Consider the following 21886-nt stretch of genomic DNA (forward strand, 5'->3'; position numbering starts at 1 on the left):
AGATAGATAGATAGATAGGCATATAATCTAGCAGAGAGTAAACCGCTAACAGGGAAAGAGGTCACATTGAGTCCATTCATGATCCGGCTAATAGGTTAAAGTGTTTCTGGAATCTGAGTGGACGAGTGAGTGTTGAGGGCAGATGTCCTGCAGTGAGAAACATTACGTTTCCGATCCCTCAATCAAAAGCAGCCACACTGTTTAATCAATACAGAAAGCACTCTGCTAAACATGAGAGAAGAGAGACCCATCTGGCCTGTGGGGGAAATACACTCAAATGTGTGGGAATGAATGAGACTGCGTTACCTTTTTGGCTCTTTGGCTTATATTTGGTCCTTTAGTAAGCAGCTTTTCATTCAAGTACTCTCGATTCTACAACAACACAGAGGCGTGGGGAAACACAGAACATATATTAGTAACAGACCGCTGTGAAGCACTGGTTAAAGCATTTGAAGTATGGAGAGAGAGTATACGGCCGTACCTTAGCCTTTTGGAAAAATTTACATTTCAAAAGCTCGGCTGCAGTGGGCCTGTGGAGATGAGAAGTGCCGAGTTAAAGCGGTTGATGCTGACATTTTCAGACAGGTCCATATCTCAGGACTCAACACTAAGAATCTTTTGGATCTAGCTATGTTGGCTATCAGATTTTTATTTGACCTGGTGACATTTTCACTTTTCCTGAGGCCCAATTTTAGTATATTGTCAGAGATTATTTTATAATGGCTTCAAGTCACATTTAAATAATCACGTAAGTAAACACTCAAGTGTTACATTATGTGATATTATTGATATTATATTTAACTTGCATGTATGTGTATATACATACATTGTAAGTGTGTGTAATGGAATGAATATCACGTTATCATGATATAAAATGATTATCGCTAGATGACCTGATGAGATTGGCTGTGGGAGGGGGTAGATAAGATAATGAATTTCAAATCTGAACCAAACATATTTTTATTCAAAGGTCAACTCTCTGTCATTAGTCTTTAGTCTGCCACAAAAAAACAACATTAAAATCATGAACTCAAATGTCATTGTGAAAAAAAATTATAATAATTACTGTTGTAACAGTGCGTGAATCAGACCTTTCAGGATATATAGCCTAACGCTAATAAGCCTTATGCCAAAATTATTATCACAATTAAATTGTTGGTTATTAAATAAGAAAACTAAATAATTTTGTAGATGATTTGCTTTGTGTAACCCGACATCAGACATTAATGACTGGAGAAAAAACGATTTTATCTTAATGTGCAAGGTCACTCAATGTCCAGGACCGCAACTGTTATTGCAAAAGTTAATTTTAACGGACATCCCAGATTGGCTGACCCGTACACGCTCAGTCAATGGATGGACGATCTGAATGGCCTGACTTCTACACCTACCTGATAGAGAAACTGAGCGTAAAGAGAAACTGAGGGCATATAAATCTTTAGATGCCTATAACTGTCCTAGATGGTCACGTACAAGACCCGCAGTTCTGCCTAGCCAGCGCCAAGGCCAGACAGAAGACGACAATGTAAAGAGTGACATTACGGTGCAATTTTAATGATGTGAATATTTTCTAGAAAATAAAAATTCCAGATACAGCATATTCATTTTTTAACTATGTATTTGATTACCCTTTCTTACCAGGTTCTTCAAAAAGTCTAGTCAGAATCAATCAAAACAATGTATACAATCATAGATGATTCACAAATAATCACAATCATTTAGAAAACATCATGCGATAAAACTTCAAATTGGAGCCTGTACTCCGTCGATTCTTGCACCCAACAACACAACAAGATGACATTGAATAACACTAATAATAATTTAAGCTCCTTATTATATAGCCGAATCTGTGCTGGTTTGTATTGGCTGCCTCCAGTTTTCCCTTTGTTTTGCCACCAGCTAACGAACGCCATGACGTAACTGTGACGTCAGCTCGAAATTGGTCTATATATTGACAGGTTAGGAGGCTGATAGAGAACAGACCAGCAGTAATTTACGTTCTCGAGATCACATAAGCTCATCTGTATCTATTTGAGCGTGATCAGACCTACTTTGTCTGTGAGAAATTTCTTTTATTGACTGCAATTCATCTTTAGAGAGAACTTCTATTCAATATTGTACACAGCACAATTCAAATCAATATGTTTGCCTTGAGTATTAAAGGGCTTTGTTGAAACTTCTGGAAACTTCAGCATTCGTTATGATCCTTGGACACAGAATTACTTATTTGTGTGAACAAATAATGATGAATTGGCGGATTCCAATTACCTCTTTGCAGGGTCCTTCTGAAGGCACAAGGATATAAGTTTTCTAAAAGATTTCCCATACTTCTTAAGCATCTCTTTGTCCTCAACCCCAGTCTCCAGGGTCGGAGGATCGTTCTGCAGCGTGAGCATTAAAACCTGCAAACATCAGATAAAAAAAAATAATACTTTTGGAATATTTGTAGGGTTGAGAGAAAGTCTTTAATGCTACTACTAGGTAGAGGAATGCTTTTGAAATGCTAACTTATGAACTCTCTGTAAAACATCTTGTGAATTTTAATGAAAGCCTGGGAAGATATAAACTGTGACAATTTTCATTTTTGGTGTACTTTACTTTCACCCTCTGAGCCTGCAAAACCACATTAGATATTAGATCAACTGTACAGGCTTTGCATTCATTTAGTTAAAGAGGACCCATTATGCTTTTTTACACTTTCATCTTTCTTAAGTGTGAAATGTTCCTGATTCTAGTCAGAATATGAGTCTGATACTGCTCCACTGGGCTGTGATAATGGGACGAGTTTCAACCGAACCAGGAAAGAAAATGCCTCTGCACTCAATTGGACAGAACTACAACCAATCAGAGCAACGGAGTAAGTGACGTATGTTCTTCATTCATCTTTCCGATCGACAAATGCCTTGATCGCGGTTCTCTGTTCCTCTTTTAAAATGAATGCGCTGTCGATATCTTCTATAACAGACGCGATGGCGGAATCTAAACATCTCAATTCTCAAGCGGCAGCCATCTTTGTTGTGAACGAATTCAACCCAAGCGCTCTTTGGTGACGTGGATGATTACACGAAGGTTAGATGTAGTTTATTTAGGACATCTTTGACGCTGAAGATCTTTTGTTTTTGTCTTTGATGAATGTTGATTTAGTCAGACTATACATTGTTTTGTTTATCTAGTAAGATTGGTTTTGGTTTTACTTCTTTCTTTGATTTGGCACGGTCTCGTTCTTTTCTCTTTACCTCTTTCTTTTGTGAACTTTTTCTTGTTGTACATTTATGTAAAACAATTATTTTGAGGTGTCCTTTTCATCTCGTTTCTCATTTTAATAAATTATCACTTTACTTAAACTACATTGGTTTGTGTGTGAGATGTTTTCCAGTACACGTTCAGTATTTTAATGTTCTCTCTAGACTAAAAGGGTTTGTAACAGTTACTGTTGAGCATCTGTCCATCATCATATAAAGCCCGCCCTGACAATTTGATTGGTCCGAACAGCTCTGGTTCGAGCATAGTTGCTCCACAACGGATCAAGTCCAGACCGAACTTCCCGACCTCAAATGTTGTGGGCGGGGCTAAGTTCGGCTGGCATCCAGGCTAATGAAAAAGCTCTGCAAAGTTACAAAGCACAAAGTTCCTCCAAAGGGAGTTATTCTCTATATCAGTGTCATGAACACGTCACAATATTCCTCATTTAAATCATTCCCGCCTACAGCAAAAGCAATGGCCTGGTTGAGTTGAGTTAGTAGTGTGTTAAAACTTGCAGTTATGGTAAAGGTGTGACACTTCTCAAACACGCTTGAAACGGTTTACCAATCACAACTCACTGATCCAACTGACCAATCAGAGCACATTGTGCTTTTCACAAGGAGGGACTTCATAGAGACAGGAAATGAACAGAGCGTTACTGACAGACTGGGAAGAGACGAGCTGCGATAATGTCGGATATGGGGAAAATAACGTGTTTTTTGAACATTCAAGCATAAAAATCTATTCTAGTAGAGCCAAAAAACAAATAGCATAATAGGTCCTCTTTAAAATCGAGAATACAGACAATTAAAATAAACCACCAAGACTTGATATATCTTGTGAAACTGTTATAAAAACAGGGTTTTCACCAAAACACACAGCACGAATCATCACATGAATAGGCAGTTGTCAGTTTACCTTCATAGGGGGGTACCGATGATACGGCGCAGAGCCTGTTGCAAGTTCAATGGCAGTGATTCCGAAACTCCAAATGTCAGCTTTGAAGTCGTAACCCCGTACCTGCAGTCACATGACATGCTAACTGACATCAGTTGATGGATTGGCAAACTATGAGCCATATCAGCCATAAACAGCTGTTATTTTCCCACAGCAGAAATCAAATGATTTAAGTCACCATTTTTTTTAATGGAACACTGCCGTATTTATTATAAATGATTGATCCGTGCACATCATTGTTTTTGTTTTTTTTTATTCATTTGCCCTCGTAATCTTTAATCAGAATAACTTCCCCTCCCTCTTGCTCATTGATGACGAGGGCGTGACAACCAACCTGTCACTCACATGAGATCCATCAATAGCAAACCACAACCATCCAATCAATTCCCCATGGACACAATCAAGTCCCGCCCTACAATTGATGTTGTTCAAGAAGCCGTTTCACTTGGATATATGTCACATTAGAGAAGAAAAGACTATTTCAACTTTCATTTTATGCCGACTTTAACTTTAACCTTAATCTCCATGATCTGTGCTGTAATAGTTTAATGGTTATTAATAATTCAGTATCGGAAAAGCTCTTAGAAATAGGCTAGCTGTGAACACTTTCACGGTTCAAAGATCCGTCATTTTACAGTAGATGAAAGAAACATTTTGCTTTGTTACAAAACCAAGTGAGCATCTTTCTTCTTCAGCAACTACGCTTCAGTTGATTCAGTTATCACATCGCTGTTCTAACGGCATGATAGTCTAATAAGCATAAAAATAAATAGCACACAAAAATATTGAGTAAAATAGTAGATTTTAATTTTAATTAATTCGATTATTAAGAAACTAATTCAGAAACTTTTATTCAGCAAGGATGCATTAAATTGATCAAAAGTGACAGTAAAGACTTTATAATGTATCAAAGATTTCTATTTCAAATAAATGCCGTTCTAATGAACTTTCTATTCATCAAAGAATCCTGAAAAAGCATTTTCAACATTGATAATAATCAGAAATCAGTTTCTTGAGTAGCAACTCAGCATATTAGAATAATTTATGAAGGATCACGTGACACCGAAGACTAGAGTAATGATGCTGAAAATTCAGCTTTGATCACAGGAATAAATTACATTTTAAAATATGTGACCCTGGATCACAAAACCAGTCACATGTCGCACGGGTATATTTGTGGCAATAGGGTCAAAATTATCGATTTTTCTTTTATACCAAAGATCATTAGGATATTAAGTAAAGATCATGTTCCATGAAGATATTTTGTAAATTTCCTACTGTAAATATATAAAACATGTATTTGTCTGAGTGAATGCAACACAATCGTGAACATAAATGGAAAACTGTAAAGGCGATTTTCAAATATTTCAAATATTGTCCTATCCTAACAAACCATACATCAATGGAAAGTGTAATTATTCAGCTTTCAGATGATGCATAAATCTCAATTTAAAAAAATTGACCCATGTGACTGGTTTTGTGGTCCAGGGTCACATATATTCAAATTAAAATTATTATTTAAAATTTTAATAGCACTGTTTTACTGTATAAATGCAGCATAGGTGAACATAAGAATGTTCTTTTAAAAAATGTGTAAAAACGGTAGTGTTTGATATTGATAGATTTCAGTATGGAATAATTCAACATTTCTTTGATGGATAATGCTATTGAGCTTGTCAATGGCAATGCATACTGGGATTGACTTATTCATGTCTTATAAGGATACATTTAATGCTACTTTAAAATGAGGCCCAAATAGACTATCTTACTACAGTATGTACACTTTAATGTTGGTTCTCTGAGCAAACTGACCTGCTCCATCACCTCCGGGGCCATCCAGCACGGGGTCCCCACAAACGTCTTCCTCACTTTGTGTCTAGTGACGTCTCCACCGGTGGCCAGGAAAGCACTCACACCGAAATCTACAGAGTCAAACGTTTCAAGTGAGTAATAACCTCATCAAAGGATCATGCACAAATAACATCTATTGAAACATGGGTTGAAGAGCTGAAAGTAAATGTTTAAATGGATATTCAATTGGACATGCATGCACATGAAAGATAGACATACAGTCTGATAAATGTGTTTGTTCAGAAAACATGTCTTTCCAAAAAATGTAAACAGAGACTGTATGTCTATCCTTCACAGCCATATTTACATTTTCTTTCAACAATCAGATTTTTTTTTTTTTTTTTTTTGAGATTGTAGTTCACATCAGAGCTTTTTTTATTGAAATGTTTGACAGATAAAAAAACAAAACAAAAAAAAACATTTTCACACATAAAAGGTGAATCTCATAAAAAACAAACAAAAACAAAAAAGAGTCAATATTTTACTGCAAAAATAATATTTTGCATAACAAAAATAAAGCCTATTTTTAGGGCAATTAATGTGGTTTGCCTTGTGAAACAATTAAAAAATCAGAAAAGATTTATGTATTTGTGAGTGAATCCTCATGAAAACATTTTCCAGGTAACTTAAACTTTTTTACAAAAAAAAAAATCAAAGAAAACATATACATATATATACAGATATATACATATAGGTTAAACTCTTTATGAAAGAGTGAAGATGCATGTTTTAGGTCTTGAAAGGTTTCACTGTTTCATTCAATCATGATTTAAGGTAATTGGATGACAGCATTTAAAAAATGTAACGGTAAAAAAAAGAGAGAGAGAACCTAATTAGAATCATCATTGAAAATAATGGAAATTTAAAAAAAACTCAAAAGTAAAAATGTGATACTTTAAGAAAATGTGTAGAAATAAAGTAAATTATTTCACAATGGAAAAATAGGCTTAATTTTTTATGTTAAATTTTTTTTTGGGGGGGGGTATACATTTAACCTGGATTCACCCGTGTGTGTGTGTGTGTGTGTGTGTGTGTGTGTGTGTGTGTGTGTGTGTGTGTGTGTGTGTGTGAAAACGTTTTATAAATTTGTCTGTCAAACATTTCAACAGAAAAAGCTCTGATGTGACCTACAATCTTAACAAAGGCAAGCCAAGGTCACTGGTGGAAACCCCTATTACATAAAGCCAATCAATATTCCAGAACTAGATCAGCCAGTTTCCCTCCAGGGACGGAAAAAGCCCCATTTCAGGAATTTAACACTTCTCCACAGTACGATCAATGTATCTCAGGCCTGTTTGTCTGCTCTCCTTCATGTCGCTCGAACTTGCAAATTCAAAAAACAAAATGTAAAAGAGAACAAAAGTTGAAAATATATTACCATTTAAAAATCAAAACATAATTAACTTTCTTGACAGCGGCTTGACTGACTGATTAAATCACTGCTTTTTATTGCTTTTATAGTTAGCATAATTAAAGTTAATTACCATGGTTTAATCTCTCTTAAGGCCCATAAATGTTGCTTTTTAGAGTGACAACCAATATTAATTAAAACAGGATTTTTACAGCTAAAGAAAGCTTAATTAACTCATGGCTATAAATAAGCTAAAGGGCTGAAATAATTATGTGACTGAACATTAAGGGCCCTATCATACACCCGGTGCAATGTGTGTTTTGCTAGTTTCAGTCGATGCAGTTATCATTTTCACGTCCTGCGCCATGTTGTTTAAATAGCAAGTGCATTTGCGCCCATTTGTGCGCTGGTCTGAAAACGAAGCGTGTTCAGGAGTATTGTTGGCACGTTGTTATTTTGAGGCAACATTGACCAACTGAACCCTGGTCTAAAGTCAATGGTGCAATATTTTTTTTTTTTTTTTTTGTCATTTAATGAGCACGTTAGCTTGCGCACTTTTACCTCACTCACAAGCAGTTCCGTTTGCGCTCTGGAGACGCGTTCAGGTTCGGTCTTTCCACTATCAAATTCCGTCATGTAAATAGCGAATCTGCCATGGCGCGAGCGCAACTGGCATTTAAAGGGAATGGGAGATGAGACTCTGATAGGTTTAACACACATAAATCCCGAAACACACCCATTACTCATTAAGAGAATATAGGATGCCATTGCGTTTTCATCTCTATTGGCCAGACGTCTTATTTTGCGCAATTGGAAGTCAGATATGCCTCCCACACACAGGCGCTGGGTTGAGGATGTAATGGCACACCTGAAACTTGAGAAGTTGAAACACACGATCAGGGGTTCAACCCAGAGATTTTATACGGTCTGGCAGCCATTTCTGGATTATTTTAACTTACAATTTCCTGCGGGAAACACTGGGACATAATTGATTCACAGGCTCTGTAACTCTGTAACGTGTCAGTTTTTATTTTATTTATTTATTTATTTTTTATTACTATTTTATTTTGGTTATTGTTATTTACTATTGTGTATGTTGGGGTTACTGTATGGGGACTTGTTTATAAGTGTTTATAATTGAAAACCCAATAAAAATATTTGAATAATTAAGAGAATATAGGGACAACCCTTTTAGACCATACGCCTGGCCGCCAACCATTTTTCCCATCGTTCCCATCGTTAAACTATAGCAAAAGTGGATTCGGACACGACCTAAGTGAACTTGCGCCCTGCGCTTTAGACCATGCGCTTAGATCGTTAAAATAGGGCCCTAAGAATGCATTGGTCAAAATCAGTTAAGAGCAACAAAGAAATTTACAACAAATTCTGAGTCATACATCTTTTATATATATAATTTTATGTTTTCCCCTGAGTATAATGTTAAGTTTTTTAAAACATCTATCTATCTATCTATCTATCTATCTATCTATTAAAACTAGAAAGTGAAGTTCATTGGGACAGACTTTGGCTGCCAACTCTCACGCATTGAGCGTGAGACTCACGCAATTGACACTTTTCACACGCTCTCACGCCACACATCCATTTTCTCACGCACAGAAAAATTGCGGAGCAAAGAGGTACTTTTAATATTAAACTAATTCTCAGCTCTTAGATTCCGTCAATTTTTCAACCACGGAAAGAGGTCAATATAACAGCAGGAGAACAATTATGTCACATAACGTTACATTTACCTCAGGAAAGCCATTTAATGACCATAGCATGTTAATTGAATAGAAAAAATAGCTAGAGATGAGATTTTGCTGAGCACTATATTACATATTTATTATATGTTTACTTATGTCATTAAATAATTGTTATTATAACAAAAACTGCATTATATTTAATTTAATTTGTTATTTTTAACCTTTAATAATACCAGCAGATTGGGCCCTCTATGTTTACAGCATTAGGTGAGATTCTTTTTTTCAATAAAATTTAAAATAAACATGTATCCAAATTAGTCAATATTGAATCAAAATCGGAATCAAATCACAAGAATGGAATTGAAATCTTGAAAGCTTTCAGCATGTTTTAGCATGTTGCTAACAAGTTTTATCATGTTTTTATCATGTTGTGGCATGTGTCTAGTATTATTTAGATTTAATTTCATGTTTTAACATGCTATACATTGCTAGCATTTATTAACATGTTGCAAGCATTTTAACATGTCAACATGAATTAGCAAGTTAATAGCATGTCTTACCAAATTGATAAAAATCATTGTCAATCTCTAACTTGTTTTAACACTTTGCTAGTATGTTGCTAGCATGAATGAGTATGACAGCACATTGCTAAAATGTTAACAAATTGCTAATGTTTTAACATGTTGCCAGCATATTTTAACATGTTTCTAGCATGAATGATCATGTTGCTAACTTGTTTTAACATGTTGTTATTAACATGAATTAGCATGTTGCTAACATGTTTTAACATTTTTGTCCTAAGCTGGTTGCTAGGCTTTGCTAATGATAGATACTTGTTGGATGAAGCTTAAATACTCTTGGATGTCAAAAAAACATCCAGCTGTTGTCCAGCTGTTTCATTAAGACATCTATGTAAATGCTCACTTTGCATGTGAAATAAGAATAAGTAATCATCTGCAAGCTGCAGATTTATTGTCGAGCCAATCTAATATTTAACTGCCCCATGAAAAACTGACAAGATGTTGATGGTTTAACTAAGTATTAACTAACTTAAATACAAAAAAAAAAAACATTTCAGAAAATCTACGGTAAAGTTTCAGTAAAGTCAAAGGCAAACAAAGTTACAAACCAGCGATCTGCACCGATCCATCTTCTCCCAGTAGAATATTACCAGCCTTCACGTCCCTGAGGTCAAACCAAGACAAAGCACACACATGTCACGGTTTATTATAATCTTAAACATTAACAATAATGCCAGTGGCTGAAGAATGAATCCGCATGTTTATGAATTTTTCAGACCATTATTACAGCAGTGATGGCCTGGAGGGAAAAGACCACATTAGTATTTTTCAGCACTTAACATGCAGAGGAATTTAATTAAAGCATATTTTACTCTAGTTTCACAAAACCAGACGTTTGACTGTCAGCATAAAGTCTGGCCAATTTGCATCCTATAAGGACCAAGAGTTGTTCACTCAAACAGGAAGAGACCATCTGAAATGCATGAGAAATGACAAGCCATAAATAACTTTGTCATTTAGGCCCGGGTAAATCTGAAATCAATACTGCAGAGAATTTGCGTAAACTTCATTAGAATTAAATCCAAATTTATGTCCTTCCAAATATAACTCAGAAAACAAAGTGAAATATGGAGTTATGTTCATGGATGTCTAATTTACTTGGTATTTACCTAGTAGGTGTTTAAAAAAAACCTCTTTTGAGTATCTTTCAAAAGATTGATGCCACTAACTGAACTTCAAGTTCAAGTATGATTAAGGCCGTGTTTACACCTGGTGTTAAGATGCGTTTTGGTCGATCGGAGCACAAGTGGACGACACTAAATACAGGTGTAAATGGGGTCTAAAAAGCTTTGAGCTTGTCCATGTTTGATTTAAACTTTGTCGGCTGGAGACCCAAGTTTGGTTTGAAGATGAAAAATGTACCAAGCACAATGTTCTCTCCCCATTTCTGATTTTTAACACACACACTCACAGCGTTCGGCTGGTCTTGTGGCTGTCAGAGCAGAAACTAAAGCTGATGCTCTGTATGTTTTTCCGTGTCTCCAGTCGCGTTCATATGTAAATTGCACAAGCTTATTTTGTTCATTAGATCGAAAGACCTTAAAAAGCCCATACATTTACCCACCCATAGACCCTCCCCTCGAAGAAATCAGGACAGAAGTGGTTGAAAATGGAGAAAAGAGACAGATTAAAACACCAGGTGTAAACGGGAATGCGTCCCCCTCGTCTACATGTGATCCGATAGACCAAAACGCATCTTAAAGGGTTAGTTCACCCCAAAATGAAAACTATCCCATCATTTACTTACCCTCAAGCCATCCTAGGTGTATATGACTTTCTTCTTTCAGCCAAACACAATCAGAGTTATATATAAAAAAAATATATATCCTGGCTCTTCCAAGCTTTATAATGGGAGTGAATAGAGCCTGAGATTTTGAAGACCAAAAAAGCGCATCCATCCATCATAAAAGTAATCCATAGAGGGTGTTAATAATGGCCTTCTGAAGAGAAGCCATGTGTTTTTGTAAGAAAATTATCCATATTTAAAACTTTATAAACTGTAATCAGTAGCTTCTGGTAACGTCCGTTCATGCGTTCACGAAACAGTCGAGTTCCGGCGTGCGATTTAGGACTTATGCGTAGAGTAAGCTTAGGTGAGAGCAGACGCGCCTCGCAGTTCAAACAAATAACAAACTCAGGCTCCTCCGACATTTCTCTTTAAAAATTCTCGTTTTAGACTTATTAGACTAATTCGTGACTGGTGTTTTGTTTTGCTCTATCCTCTGCGCTTTCGTTCGAGAGTACGTCATGAGTCGGGTCAGAGGTCACTCTTCCAACTAGACTCGCGTACAGCCGAAGCCAGAAGCCAGTCATTTTAGTTTATAAAGTTCTGATTATGGATATTTTTCTTACAAAAACACATCGCCTTGCTTCAGAAGGCATTATTACCATATGGAGCCATATGGATTTTTTTATGATGGGTGGGTGCACTTTTTTGGGCTTCAAAATCTCAGGCTCTATTCATTCTCATTATAAAGCTTGGAAGAGCCAAGATATTTTTCACTGTAACTCTGATTGTCATATACACCTAGGATGGCTTGAGGGTGAGTAAATTATGGGATCATTTTCATTTTTGGGTGAATCAACCCGTTAAAATCCCAGGAGTAATCAGGGCCAAAGTGAAATATGGATGTCTAATTTACTTGGTATTTACTTAGTAGGTGTTTTAAAAAAGTCTTTGAGTATTTTTTTTCTTACCACTTTGATGCCACTAACCAGGAAAACTTTAAGTTCAAGTACGACTGAAGCAAATGGCCTGTGATTGGAAGGGAGTTATAAAGTGGAATAGTGACAATAATAGATTTTTCCTTACCTGTGAATCTGCCCATTTTTGTGGAGATAATCTAATCCCTCCAGTACTTCCTTCAGAATGGTTGCTATTGTGGATTCATCTAGGACACCGTTTTTATGCTCTCCTTTGATGAACGTGTGCTTTATGATGTCTAACACTGATCCTGGATGAATAAAAAGCCTTGTAATCACACAAAACACATGCAAATCTACAAAATATACATGCATATAACACATACAGTTGCAACAAATAGGTTTTGGACACACAAACTGAGCACTGGACAACATTATTAAATCAAAATGACATTTAAAAAACAAAACCACACTTTTCATGCAAAACATTTCATAAGAAGCTTGTTTTAAATGATAAAACAATACATTTAGTGTTGAATGAATACAATAAGACTGATTCCTCTCACCTCCACTCAGGAGTTTCATGACGAGCCAAAGTTCATCTTTCACAACGAATGAAGTGTAGTATGTGACCACGTTTGGATGGTTACACTGGCTCATGGCTTGGATCTCTTTCTGTGGAGACAGACGGAGGTGTCTAGCTTTATAATGCACGTCTTTAATTATGTCTATGTGCTTTATAATGCATGCACATTGCAAAGGTAGAAACAGAGAGAAGTTCTTGAACTGATTTATAAAAGACACCATTCACCAATAGAATAAATCCCACCAAATCTGTGTGTTCAGATCATATTTCACCCCAAAATCAAAAAAGGAAATTAAGCCCATGTTTATGATTATGAATTGTTTGACTTCTAAAACATGTAAATACCAATTAAACACATTTATCCTCCATTTTCATTACCCTATTAGAAAAAAAAATCAATTCTCATTACTGTAATGTCATGTATATCATTGGCTCTTTAAAAAAATTGCTTTTGCTCCTCACTTTGGATAAAAGTGTCTGCTAAATGAATTAATGCAAATGTACATGAATCAGATCTTACTGTCCATTGCATAAAAACATTTATTCGATTTGATTAAGCTATTTATTTGAGCCATCATTCAGTTCTCTAAATGTATTAAAATGTTTCAATAATATGCATATAAATGTTTCTGATCTGTTACCATGTATTGTTATATTGATGTATATACATGGTAATGATTAGTATTAAAAAAAACACATTTATTTTAATATTTAATATTTTTTCCTGTTAAAATAATTGTTTCATGCCTTAACATAGCTTGAATGTAAATAAATACACCATTACTTCTTTTAGTATACACGGATACATTAATATGCAAATTAGTCTCCGCCTCGACTCACTCACACCAGCTCAGACTACCTGATCCTGATTTAATAAGGAATCTTTACTTCTGAAAATATCAGACAAATATAAACTCTTATCCTCGACATGTGAAGTGCTAATCAATGCTTCAGTTTTAAAGCTGTTTTTCAGTTTATTTCAAAGCAGAAATCACGCATAAAAATGCAATTTTGCTTGCAGGTCAACAACATACAATTGATGAAGTAATTTCACATGTTATAATAATATAAGGCTTTAACAAAAAACCTGCAAGATCCAAATCTGAAGAAAATTGAAAAAGGTCATTGTGTATGTATGCCTGGGTTCCGCATAAATTTACACAAACCCATATTTCTGTGTCAGCCAATTTGAGAGTAAATCTGAGAGATGCTTATAGCAGATTCCCGTCTCCGGGAATAAACTTGTTTTCGCGGCAGAATAGTCATTAATCAAACCATCAGTTTCCAGTCTCTCTGCACCAAAACAAAGATCAATGGAAAACAACTCAGTCATGAGTGTCGGAGTGAAAGGCCTGCTGGGTGTGTGTGCGTGTGCGTGTGTGTGTGTGTGTGTGTGTGCGTGTGTGTGCGCGCATGATAACAGTAGGGAAAGCGCGCTGTGAGAAAAGCATGTAACGTGTGTCTTTGACAGATATGAAACACATTCATGAGAAACTAGGGCAGTCACAACTATAAGTGTTGGCTAATGATCAATCATCCTACAAATAATTGTGATTAATGATTTAATTGAATTTTGAAACATTTACATTGTACGTTTAATGCACATGCACATTAACAAGTCATTTATTCATTCAAAATGATTAAATCTGAAGTGTTTGTTGAAGTTTAAAATGTAATTAAAACTGCTCGAAGGTAAAACAATGATAATTGTGTCTCAGTGCTGGGTAGATTATTTATTGTAGTCAGTTACTGATTCTAAACATATTTTATATATTATACATTACATATTTATGGTACTATAATCAGACTACTTTTTTAATTACTTTTAGATTACTTTTGACCTAACTCGTTTATTAAATTGATTTGATATATATTCCATTATATTTTGGATATATATTCCAAAATAATTTTATTATTGACCTATCTTATTAACTTACTTCAAGTAAATATACAGTCTCAGGTCAAAGAGGTTCAGCTGACAAGAAAATTGGGGAATCCCTGCATTGCATGTGTTTAAAAGACAAAAGCCTTCCAGAAACATGGTTAAATGACTCACTATAATTCATAATTGATAATTCAAATAATAATAAATGTGTTTGTCAGAAGTTGATTAGATATGCAATGTTGAAATGTTGAGAAAACACTGAAAAGTGAAATGATTTCTGTAAATCCAGTGATCAAATACTGTGTGTGCATTTTAACAAACCTGGAAGACCTTCTGAACAGGTATATTTTTTAGAAAGGAAAATTTTAAAGATAGAAAAGTAGTAGCAGGGAGAATCAATGAATTATGAATAATTTAATAACATATAACTATGTAATCAATGAAAAGGTAACTGTATTCAAGTATTTTAAAACATAATATAATTTGATACCTCTAAAGAAGCAATAAGTCAGGATGATTTCAAATGAATGTTTCTGAAACAGATTTTCCGATATAAAAAGAGCGATCGCCCACTCCCATGAAGCATTGTGAACGAAGTAAACGAGTCTCAGTCAACTTCTGCATCTGTATATACTACCATTCAAAGGTTTGAGTTCGGTACCATTTTTACAATATTTTTTGAAAGAAGATTCTTATGCTCACCAAGGATACATTTATTTGATCAAAAAACACAGTAAAATAGTAATATTGTGAAATATTATTACAATTTAAAATACTGTTTTCTAAAATATAATTTATTCCTGTGATCAAAGCTGAATTTTCAGCATCATTACTCCAGTCTTCAGTGTCACATGATCCTTCAGAAATCATTCTAATATGTGGATTTGATGCTCAAGAAATATTTCTTATTATCTGCCACTTCATTATTGTTGAATGGAAAGTTAAAAAAACAGCATGTATTTGAAGTAGAAATCTTTTAGAACGTTATATCTTAACTGTTACTTTTGATCAATTTGCATCCTTTCTGAATAAAAATATTAATTTCTTTCAATACTTTTTTGCATTTCTTTCAGTCAATTTCCTTTAAATATTTCACAGTTATCTTCAAATACAGAGCAATTTATACATATTGCGCGCATAATTTCTGACTCGAATACATCATTCACCATACTTTTTTTATTCTCATTTTCTGCTTTAAATCAAAGGTTATAAAGTTGTGATTTGTCTGGGTTAGTTTGGCTCTTTATTTAAGATTATTTTGGAATGCCTATGATGAAAGATGAAAATGAATGGGAAAAAAAATACTTCTGGAAGCAAATGATGACAGGCCCCAAACTGATGTCATAGGTCGATCCAATATTGCTTATCCCGGTCCAGTCAGGCTGCTCAGACAAACAAATTGCAATTCATCTTTAACTTTTTGTGATTCGATATTGTGTGTGTGTGTGTGTGTGTGTGTGTGTGTGTGTGTGTGTGTGTGTGTGTGTGTGTGTACTGGTACAGCAATCTTTGAGAGGACCAGTTTGAGTTTTAGACCACTGGAGTGAGGACAAAGAGAGTAAAGTGAGGACATGTTGGCCGGTCCTCACTTTCTGAGAGCCCTTTAAAGGCCTGTTTGAGGGTCAAGACTTGGTTTTAGGGATAAGGTTATAATGAGGTTAAAGGGATACTCCACCGTCTTTTCATATTAAACTATGTTATTAGACGAGTTGATACATACCTCTCTCGTCTCAGTGCGTGCACTCAATCGCTCTGGCGCGCGGCGAAACTTTGTTCACTCAGTTCATTCAATACGGGCCAAGCAGAGAAGCTACCAAACACCTTGACGTTTTCCCTATTTAAACACAGTTACTCGCGTAGTGTAACTAGACCTAGGACGGTGACACAAAACAAAACGTTGCACTTTTGAGTTGATACATACACAGGTATGTATCAACTCGTCTTAGTTAAGGGAATAACATAGTTTAATATGAAAAGACGGTGGAGTATCCCTTTAAGGGTCAGTTTAGGGTCAGGGTTCGGGTTAGGCACTTAGTTGTGATGGGTAAGGTTAGGGTAAGCGGCTAGAGATTGCATTGTGTCAATGAATATGTATGTGTGTGTGTGTGCCAAATGTTCCACAAGTATAGTAATACCAATAAATTTTGACCTTGGCTTGTGAGGACATTTTTTTGGTCCCCATGAGGAAACAAGCATATTAATCATACAGAATAATGTTTACTGAAAATCTAAAATTGTGTAGGTTTGGGGGTAGGGTTAGTGTAGGGGGATAGAATATACAGTTTGTAAAGTATAAAAAACATTATGTCTATGAAAAAATCCACATAAAACGTGAGTTTGTGTGTGTGTGTGTGTGTTAACATGCATATGCATGTGTATGGCAAAACCTGCATGAGTAGACACAGCTGTTTTTATGTTGTTCCTCACCAACAGCTCATCCATGCTGGTCTGGCATTTCTCCAGGTTGATTCTCTTGATGGCCACACGCTCCTGTCGTGGGTTACAAAGAGCGGCCTGGACGACTGCTGTGGCTCCGCTACCTACAAAACACAGTATACACGTCTCTAATGAACAAAGACATTATTCTAGATGAAAGGCAGACAGTAAACAAGCCCTCTGGAAAATAAAAGCTTGTGCACAGCAGGTGCAGCTGATCATATGATGTGCTTATAGGATTGATATCAGACGCGTGTGGCGCTTTGATAAGTAGCTTTGCTGTAAAGGAGACAAATTGCATGCTATCCTAGAAATGCGCGTGCATATTATTTCATTCATTGTATTTGAACATTGTATTTACCATGTAATGCTCAATCCTCAATCAACTCATCAGCAACAGACATACAGTCAGCATAAGCAGCATATATGCATAGTGTGAGTGGGAAAAGTGTGTGAATCCAATTGGCTATCCTTTTCTAACCTTTTCTAAACCAAACGGGTTTCAGTTCTGCAATATTCAGGCTGAAGTCAGGGTCACTCGAGGTGGCATATTTTTATTGGATGATTTACTTGTGTGGTTTGGGTCCCGTTTCAGCTGGCGGACAGATGGCCTTCAGTCTCCTGAAAAATGTCCTGAATCTGATCAACTTGGGAATTCATTTTCCCATCAATGTCAGCAAGCTGTCCAGGAGACTTCTTGCCCACTTCAGACGTGCAGCGATGTGTTTTTTGGGACAGCGGTGGCTTCCTCTATCAGTCATCTTTGCAGAACACCCACAGCACCGCTGAACTTTCTCCTTTTATAGACAGTTTCACCATGTGTCACGGCATAACCCTTTTCGTCTTGCAAAACATTTTATTCTGAGGTGTTTTGAGATCTCTCTTGGTTTTTGAAAGTGTCCTACATTGATATCCCACAATGCCGTGCATGCAGTCAAATGTCAATTTGTTTAAAAACTTATGATTCAATTACTACTGCGAAATATGCATTGTAGGTACTAGATATTTGCTTGGTTATGGCTAAGCTCACTCAAATTTGTTCTAGATCATTAGACATGACCTCATAGTAGAGCTGCATGATTAATCGCTACTGATGCAATCTCATTCCCAAATGACAACGATTCGCCTGTGTCTATTGAAGCTTTGACAAAATCACACCAGAACATTCAATGCTCACGCTGACCCAGAGAAATCATTCATGTATAGATATGAAACAGCTTCACAAACGGTCTTTCCAACCACACAGTATCGTTATTTCTGAGACAAATACTTAAGTTATGACTAAGTGCTAGAATAAAAGTTTCTAAACTTATATAAACAGTGATGTCTACCATAGAGATCGAAATAATAGAGCAAATCAACTTTTGAAAGTATCTTGGCGCTTCAAATAAGGATTGAATCATTCATTCAAGAGATTCATTCAAAACCATGATTCATCCAGAAATGAAAAAAGTGAATCATTCAATCAAGTCATTGAATCATTCATTGAAACATTTTTTTTTACAATTTTCTCTTTAAAAAAAAAAAACTCTTTTAAATTAATTAAACATTTTTTTAAATAGACAACAGCAATTAATATTTTCAAGATATTTTGTTTAATTTGTCTGTTCAGAATCATGAGTGAATCGTGACCTCTATCGTGAAACATAAAAATCTTGATTCTCAATGTATCCAGAACTGTGCCGGCTCTGCCTCATAGTGTCTGAATCCACTTTCTTAGAAGGTACCTTCATACAAAACACTGTCTGGGAAGTCATTTAATGAAACCAGGCAGAAACCAGACTTTAGACCAGACTCATATTACTATAAATGGGAGAAAGTGTACCGCACAATATGGCAGAATAAGACCCGCCTTCTAAGTAAAAGGGCCAATAGGGAATTGTGAAATTCATTGTGTCACTGAAGCTGCCGTTAGAAGCTTGAGTTGCTATAGAAATTATGACTGCACATGCGCATTAGCCTGAAAAGTTTTTCTTTTTGTTTCTGAGGATTTAGAAACAAAATTTATGAGACAGTTGTTGTCAGATTTCATTGGTGATTTCAAATATGTTATTTAATCGTAAGCTTTAACAGCTTTGGAGAATTTGATGTTTCCCCGTTCAAAGAGATAAGAGCTGTACTTGCACGACTGAAATAGCTGCCCGACTCCCGAGAGCCGTTTCAAACAAAGATGGCCGCCGAGCAAAATGACTTGTCTTAAAGGGACTTGGCAGAAACTCAATGGGTTCACATACTTTTTCCTGCAACTGTATTTCAGCGTTATATAGGCCAGCTGCCACCATTCTCTTTGAATATTAAAAAAAAAACAATATTGGTTGGCCACTAATAAATACACACCCACACACAAAAATGCCACAGGGACAAAATAATATCAAAATAATATGATAACACAAAATACATAACTTAATAAAAATCTAAATAATACCATTCAGAAAGTTTGCTGTCAATACATTTTTTTTTATGTTTTTCTTTTCTTTTTTTTAATACATTTTTTGTATTTGCTTGATCAGAAATGCAGTAAAAACAGTATAGTGTTGTGAAATATTATTACAATTTAAAATGACTCTTTTCTATTGTAATATATTTTCAAATGTAATTTATTCCTGTGATCAAAGCTGAATTTTCAGCATCATTACTCCAGTTTTCAGTGTCACATGATCCTTCAGAAATCATTGTAATATGATGATTTTCTGCTCAAGAAACATTTCTGATTATCATCAGTGTTGTGCTGCTTTATATTTTTGTTGAAACCGTGAAACTTTTTTAAATATTTTTGAATAAAAAATAAAATAAATCTGACAACAATCAATCTATCTACTTAAAATGTATTAGACTTAATTTGACGGAGGCGGTTTGGTTGATCAATTTACACATTTACTCAACAATAAATGCATAAAACATTTATAGCCGGTTGCTGATTCACATTAGATATAGCACATTGTGTTTGTGATTGTAAACACACACAAACACACACTGCAAGAGTGTGGTACTGTGCCAACTGTGGCTGAGAGATAAGGAGGGTGTCCTGAACACGTCACGCACCGATTAGCAGAAGAACAGCAGAGGAACTATTTAATAGGCCAATCATTGGGCAAGTTACTCGAAAAGTAATTAATTACTAGCTACTAAAAATTATTGCATTACTTATTACTAATTACTTTTTAAATCCCATCAACCTCAACCAGTTGAACAAGGATAGACATGAAACTGCTCTTTTAATTCTTTCAAATAAATAATATAAAATTGCATAAAGTATTCTTGACCAAAGTATTTAAAGGAAGGTTATAATAACATTAAACATTAAATTCTGATGTTAATTCCACTATTATTTGATATAGAATTGTTCTGTAGTCTATACAGTATCCCTTACTGTACTTTTTCAAGTGAAAAATAATAAAATTACAGTAAATAATTATTTAGTAATGCATGACACGCCAACAGTGTAATATGTATATTTACAACATCATATTAACAACATCATGCTAATGATTGAAAATAAAAACTGAAATTTTCATTTTAATTCTAATTGATTTAGAGATTAACAACTTATGTGTGTAATATTTCATCTAAAAAAACTATTTTAAAAAGTCTCTTTGCATAATTTTATGACCTCATATTAACCATTTAAAATTAACTAGTGAAAGCAAAATGTTTTTTCCGAAATAGAGAAAAAAAATCATAAAAGAATTTTAAACTAACATCTTGATGTTGATCATTCAAAAAAAACTATGAAAAACAGTAACCACATAATAGTTTGCTTATTATTTTGCTGTTAAATCTTAACGCTTTATATGAAGTAAACACTTCCTGAACTGAGGCAACTTAGTTTACTTGATCATAAAAAAATGTTAAAATGTGAGTTTCAAATAGGATTAAACATGCTTTTGAGGAGCATTTATTTGTTCATCACTGTATTGCATTATATTTTGCCCCCACAATAAAATCTACAGAGCTTTTATCATAAAACTAAGTATTTAAATATCATCTTACGAAGACATATTATTACAATATATTGAGTGACATTTATATGCATTTTATGCAAGTAGTCTGTTATACTGTTATAAAGATATCATTGACTTACATTGCAAGAATTATATATTTTTAGCCTTGTAAATATCAGTATCTGCGCCAAATTTAGCTCAGTTTGCTTTTTGCTCCTCGAGTATCAATGAGCTCCATATTCTCACTATGTCATACTATATGATCCATAAAAGCCTGATGTGTCAAATATGATGAAAAATATAAAACACATGCAAACTTTGTTGTTTGTGTAAAACTTTGTGAAGTAGCAGATTGAGTAGAAATGCAGTGCACGCGCAGCAGAGGGCGTCACGAGCACAGCGCAAACGCATCGCATCGCATCGCATGCAGCAAATCAAGTGACACCTTTAAATCTCACAGACAGTGCTGAGAACATCCACACCTACAGTACACACTCGGAACATTCAATATCATACTTAATATTTATAAAAAAAATCATTTATAAATATAAGTTATTAGTGTTTTGTTTAATATCCGCCGGCCTGTGCTATGCATCAACTTAAATCACAAAAACTTGGTTGCACTTTTTTGGGCAAAAATAACCTTCCCTACACACATGTGTCATCACACCTGCACCTTTCCTGTAAACATCACAGTAGCCTGACGTCT

The 21886-nt window shown here is 35.1% G+C and overlaps 1 protein-coding gene across 3 annotated transcripts in view; it reads right to left on the minus strand.

Annotated features, from left to right (window-relative positions):
• stk39 (serine threonine kinase 39) overlaps positions 1–21886 on the minus strand; it is a 64683-nt gene that overhangs the window by 42312 nt on the left and 485 nt on the right. For all 3 annotated transcript variants that reach the window (XM_081367519.1, XM_081367518.1, XM_081367520.1), the window contains exons 2-10: positions 17228–17340; positions 12896–13004; positions 12499–12640; positions 10235–10290; positions 6013–6122; positions 4162–4263; positions 2269–2402; positions 482–530; positions 307–372 (exon numbers count right to left, since the gene is read on the minus strand). In XM_081367519.1, coding sequence (XP_081223645.1) covers positions 307–372; positions 482–530; positions 2269–2402; positions 4162–4263; positions 6013–6122; positions 10235–10290; positions 12499–12640; positions 12896–13004; positions 17228–17340 — 881 coding nt within the window. The remainder of the gene's footprint in view (positions 1–306; positions 373–481; positions 531–2268; positions 2403–4161; positions 4264–6012; positions 6123–10234; positions 10291–12498; positions 12641–12895; positions 13005–17227; positions 17341–21886) is intronic.

This window comes from Scardinius erythrophthalmus (genome assembly GCF_964197995.2).
Source record: "Scardinius erythrophthalmus genome assembly, chromosome: 6".
NCBI classification, from domain to species: domain Eukaryota; kingdom Metazoa; phylum Chordata; class Actinopteri; order Cypriniformes; family Leuciscidae; genus Scardinius; species Scardinius erythrophthalmus.